Source organism: Hordeum vulgare, chromosome 3H, assembly GCF_904849725.1.
Source record: "Hordeum vulgare subsp. vulgare chromosome 3H, MorexV3_pseudomolecules_assembly, whole genome shotgun sequence".
NCBI classification, from domain to species: Eukaryota; Viridiplantae; Streptophyta; class Magnoliopsida; order Poales; family Poaceae; genus Hordeum; species Hordeum vulgare.
The window spans coordinates 586,153,335-586,158,996 of NC_058520.1; the positions used below are offsets into that span (position 1 = coordinate 586,153,335).

Below are 5,662 nucleotides of genomic sequence, written 5' to 3' on the forward strand. Positions count from 1 at the left end.
CTTTGTTAATTCGTGGAGAGAGTTTCATCCCACATTAATTCCTAATCTAAACCAAACAAGGAAATGGAAGTGGAAATCTACGCCCCATGTCTAATCCCTTTGTAAACCCCTATGCAAACTCTCATTTGCTTACCGAACTGGTTACCAAACAGGCTGTCAGCTCTAACCAGCTCGTTAATTCCCCGTAAACTGCCCGTGAGTCTAGCATCGATCCCGCGTCGTTGATCACTTCTCCCAGCAGGTTTCGACGTCGATGGCGCCGAAGGTTCTGGTTAAGCCCAACGGTGGTCGCGACCCACGCACATATGCTCGCTTGTCCCTACTTGATTCATCACCCAGGTGGAGACAAATCTCTCTCATGGTCAGGAGGACTAGGGCAAGTAGCAGGAGCGGGGCGGCTCGATTCCTTCGCCGGCGACATGACGACATGATCAGCGACCTCTCTGAGGATTTGCTCCTGCTCATCCTCCGCCGCGTCGACACCCGCACAACGCTCGGCGCCGGGTCGATCTCCAGGCGGTGGGCGCACCTCCCCCGCGAGCTCCCCGCCTTGGACTTTAGGGTCAGCTACCTACTCCCGCCGCGCTGCCTCCGATGGCTCCTCCTCCACCTCGACATGTCCAGCAAACCAGCTCATGTGCTCCTACAGTACACACGCGAAGCCGTCAACCTGGACGACATGCCTAACATGGAGAGGTACATGCGCCGCGCCATGCGCACCTTCAACAGCTCGATCGAGAGATTCTTGGAAGGACCTGCCGCCGTTAGCTGCTCCATCAACCGGCTCATCGCGGAGGCTAAGCCTTGACTTCTTCGTCACCGGCAACGGCTGAGCCTTGACTTCTTCGTCACCGGCAATGGCTGCTCCATCAACCGGCGAGGCCATTGATGCCTGGGGCATCGAGGACCTCGAGGCCATCGCCAAGCCACTGTATCACAACTACAGTTTTGGATTGGGCAGTGCTGTGTGCCGGCGCGACGGCCGAATAGTTCGGCCGGCCGCGCGCGGGCTGCCTGATCTGACAGTTGTATGCGGACCGGACCGTTAGACAACATAATGCAGTTCACCGAGACATTGACTTGTGTGTAACGTGGGCCATGTTTATATGTTTTTTTTAGGATATTTATATGTTGTGATGTACATGTGGGCCAAGATGGCGACTTTTATTCGTAAGGTGGCCTTAGAGGAGTCTATATTATCCAGAAAGCAATTAAGGACAAGAAAGATTGTTTCAGACGCCTATATCTGGATAGGAGTATAGACAACATAGAGAAGTACAATATGACAAAGAAGGCCGCAAAGCGAGCTGTGAGTGAAGCAAGGGGTCGAGCGTATGAGGACCTCTACCAACGGTTAGACACGAAGGAAGGCGAAAGGGACATCTATAAGATGGCCAAGATCCGAGAGAGAAAGACGAGGGATGTTGACCAAATCATGTGTATCAAGGACGGAGCAGAGAAACTCCTGGTGAAGAACGAGGAAAAAAGCATAGATGGCGATAGTACTTTGACAATCTATTCAATGGGAAGAGTGAAAGCTCTACCATTGATCTGAACGAATCCTTTGATGATACTAGCAGGTGTTTTGTGCGACGAGTCCAGGAGTCGAAGGTTAAGGAGACTTTAAATAGGATGAAAGGAGGCAAGGCTATGGACTCTGGTTGTATCCCCACTGAGGTGTGGAGAGGCCTCGGAACATAGCGATAGTATGGCTAACCAAACTTTTCGACCTCATTTTTCAGGAAAACAAGATACAGAAGAATGGGGACGAAGTATATTAGTACCAATCTTAAAAAACAATGGGAATGTTCAGAGTTGTACTAATTACCATTGAATTAAATTGATGAGCCATACAATGAAGCTATGAGAGAGAGTCATTAAGCATCGCTTAAGAAAAATGACAAGCCTGATCAAAAATCAGTTTGGTTTCATGCGTGTGAGGTCGACCATGGAAGCCATTTTCTTGATACGATAACTTATGAAGAGATATAGGGAGCAAAAGATAGGACTTGCATATGGTGTTCATTTACTTGGGGAAGGCCTATGATAAGATACCGTGGAATGTTATGTCATGGGCCTTGGAGAAATATAAAGTCCGAGCAAAGTACATTACCCTCATCAAGGACATGTACGATAATGTTGTGACAAGTGTTCGAACAAGTGATGACAATACTAATGAGTTCTCAATTAAGATAGGACTGCATCAGGGGTCAGCTTTGAGGCCTTATCTTTTTGCCTTGGTGCTGGATGAGGTCACAAAGGATATACAAGGAGATATCCCATGGTGTATGCTCTTTACGGACAATGTGGTGGTAGTTGATGATAGGCATACCTTGAAATTGAAAGGTTTTAGACTTAATAGGACTAAGACCGAGTGCATGAGGTGCGCTTTTAGTATTACTAGACACGAGGAGGAGGGGGATGTTAGCCTTGATAGACATGTGGTGGTTCAGAAGGACGCCTTTTGATATTTGGGATCAATGTTGCAGAAGGATGGGGATACCGATGAAGATGTGAACCATGAAATTAAAGCCGAATGAATAAAGTGACACGAAGCTTCTGGCATTCTCTGTGACAAGAGGATGCCACAAAAGCTAAAAGGCAAGTTCTATAGAACGGCGGTTCGACCCGTAATGTTGTATGGTGTTGAGTGTTGGCCGACTAAAAGGCGACACGTGCAACAACTAGGTGTGGCGGAGATGCGCATGTTGAGATGGATGTGTGGCCGCATAAGGAAGAACCGAATTCGGAATGATGATATACGAGATAGAGTTGGGGCAACGCAAATTAAAGAGAAGCTTGTTCAACATCGTCTGTGATGGTTTGAACATATTTAGCGCAGACCTTCAGAAGGTCCAGTACATAGAGGACGGCTAATGCATGTTGATAATGTCAAAAAAGTTCGGGATATACCGAATCTGACATGGAAAGAGTCCGCAAAAAGAGATATAAAAGATTAAAGCATCACCAAAGAACTAGCCATGGACAGGTACATGAAAGCTTGCTATTCATGTGACAGAACCATGAATTGGTTGCGAGATTTTATGGATTTCACCTCTAGCCTATCCTTGTTTGTTTGGGACGAAAGTCTTTGTTGTTGTTGTTGTTAGTTGTAATGTACATATGCCATTAACCGATCGAACAACATTATGCATAAGGTGGATTCTCATATTGTGATCACACGGACTGACGGTACTGTACTGTATATAGCTTGGTAAATGCAAGCACGTACTCCAATCCATGCATGGATCAGCCGTGCATTCGTAAGAGGCTGCCTCAGAGCCAGATAGCGCCCGCTTGGCGGAGGAGCGGCACGAGCTGGCCGCCGACGTGCAGCGTCATGATCTGGTCAGTGGTGCCGACGAGCCTGCCGCCGATGAAGACGGCCGGTACCGGCGGGGTCCGTCCGACCATGCCGGCGAGCGCCCTCTCGACGTCCTTCCCACGGGGGTCCTTGTCCAGCTCGTGCACCGTCCAGCTGACGCCCATCTCCGTGAAGAGCGTCTTCACCGCGTGGCACATGCAGCAGTTGCTCGCCCCGAAGATCACCACCGCGCGCTGCGACGCCAGCCACCTCACCCTCTCCGCCATTGCTGGCAGCTCTCTCCTTCCCTAGATCTGGATTGGAGAGATCGATATGAACCACGTAGCTCCGTTCACTTGAGCTAGCTTGCTGGCGATGCTCTTGTTTGCGAGGGTGATGAGATGACCCGAACGATGCTAGCTATTTATAGATGATTGAGCCTAGTGAGCTAGCTGCTAGAGCGACGGGGTTGTCCGTGTAAATATATCACGCTGTGCGTGGCTAATTAATCGGGGAAGAGTAGGCATTCTCGGCGAAGAGATTCTGCCAGTTTTATGATCTTTGCTTTTGCGAGGGGCCAAACTCCTACACTTGCCTGTTATTCGATTCAGTAAACTTAATTTGTGAGTAGACGTACGATATGGTTCTTCTAAAGGAATGTGTTGAATGAGTGAAAATGGAGGTGAATCGGCCTACCATGTATTCTCTATTTGTCACCATAGCGTCATGTTGAATTTCCACGTAAAGAATAAGTAGGCACTAGACAATGAAATTCCAACGCCGACTAGGCAGTATAGTATATATAGGCAGCTAAAGAATAAAACGTTTCTTGGTAGTACCAAGTGAATCAGTGAATGTCGGCAGAATAAGCATCCAACCAGAAGGCAGCGTGAAACTTGTAAATGCATCCTTTAATTCCATTTTGTAAACATTTAGTACAAAAAAAATATAGTAGTATGCATTTCGTTCAAAAGTACACCTAAACTATTGCTCTACGTTTGGATGTAGGAAAAACTGCTTGGAATTGAATTGGCCTGTGAATTCCAAATCCAAGATGAAAAGGAATTGAGCAGCAATTCCAATTCTTTTGTTTGGTTGTGCATAGAATTTAGTGATGGAATCAAAGCGTATGACCCAATTCCAATTCCTTTTTGGATGTACACATCATGGAATTCGATGTTTTTTGGAGTTGGGACAATATAATCATGTGTACATGCATGAAAAAAATTAGTATATGTATATTTGAATGTTTATATATTATTTTGCACACATAATAGTATGTAAAAATTCGAATAGAGTCACAATAACAACATAAGTAGGAATAAGTATGGAAAACATGTCCGAGAAGCATAACACAAAATAAGTAGGAATAAGTATGGAAAACATGTCCGAGAAACATAATACTCTTTAATGGATCTATGTTTGTTCGAATTCGGTCTCTTTTTTCTAAAATGATTTTAAATTTGCCCGCTTTTCCGAATCGGAGCTCGCCGGCGTTGTCGTTCTTCGTCGCCGGAGAAGAAGGAGAGGGAGGATGCGCACGCAGGATAACTGTTTGACTGTAGTAGCCGTCATCTGGATCCCATGCCGACGTGGATAAGCTGTGGGTCCCGCCCGGCTCCACCTAATCCTGCTACATATTGTGCTTAAGGGTCATGTCGTGCCTGGGCTATTTATGCGCACAAAGGTGTCGCAGCAGAGCCATTCTTATCAATGACGTCGCAATCCTTCCAATTTACTTCAAAAACGTCGCACAGGAGCTATTCACCCTCAGGTAGGTTCGTGCGGTTCGTTCTCGCATTTTCGCATTCACGTATTGCCGGCCCTCCCGCGCGCACGGTGGGCATCGATTCCTGACAAGACAGGCAATCCTACCTGACGAACATGCGATGCGATCACGATATATATGATCCAGCCCTCCAGCGCCGGTCACCGGTGTACATCGATACCGGCCTGCGTGGAAGCCGAGGAGAGACGGTGAACACACGCACGTGGAAGCCGAGGAGAGATGGTCGACCAGCACAAGTGCTCGTCGGACGGGAACCGACCGAAAGCTGAACCAAGTATAGGATCCGGCCGGGTCTCAGACCACACGCACGCGTGCAGTGCATATATTCGCGTAATTTATGTAGTTAGTTCTCGTGGAGAAAGAGCAGAGTATCAAATCAGTAAAGCAGATCGAAGCGCGCCCACACAGGGTTTCGCTTCTCGTTTTCGTTTCCTCCGCATGCAGGCAGGTTTACGGCATCTTCAGCGCTAAGGACGCGTTTGGATGCGGTGTAAATCAGTACGGGTGTATCTTATTTACATACAGGTGTAACTTACCGGACTAGAGTTGTTTCCAGGTGGATACAAAAA

The 5,662-nt window shown here is 47.4% G+C and overlaps 1 protein-coding gene across 1 annotated transcript; it reads right to left on the bottom strand.

The window, feature by feature from the left end:
* Window positions 1-3,276: 3,276 nt before the first annotated feature.
* LOC123440814 (putative glutaredoxin-C2) lies at window positions 3,277-3,591 on the bottom strand. Its single transcript, XM_045117362.1, has one exon. The coding sequence runs from the start codon at window positions 3,589-3,591 to the stop codon at window positions 3,277-3,279; it is 315 nt and encodes a 104-aa protein (XP_044973297.1).
* Window positions 3,592-5,662: the final 2,071 nt, after the last annotated feature.

Coding starts and splice junctions, on each gene's coding strand:
- LOC123440814 (XM_045117362.1), bottom strand. CDS start 3,591: ATGGCGGAGAGGGTGAGGTGGCTGGCGTCGCAGCGCGCGGTGGTGATC.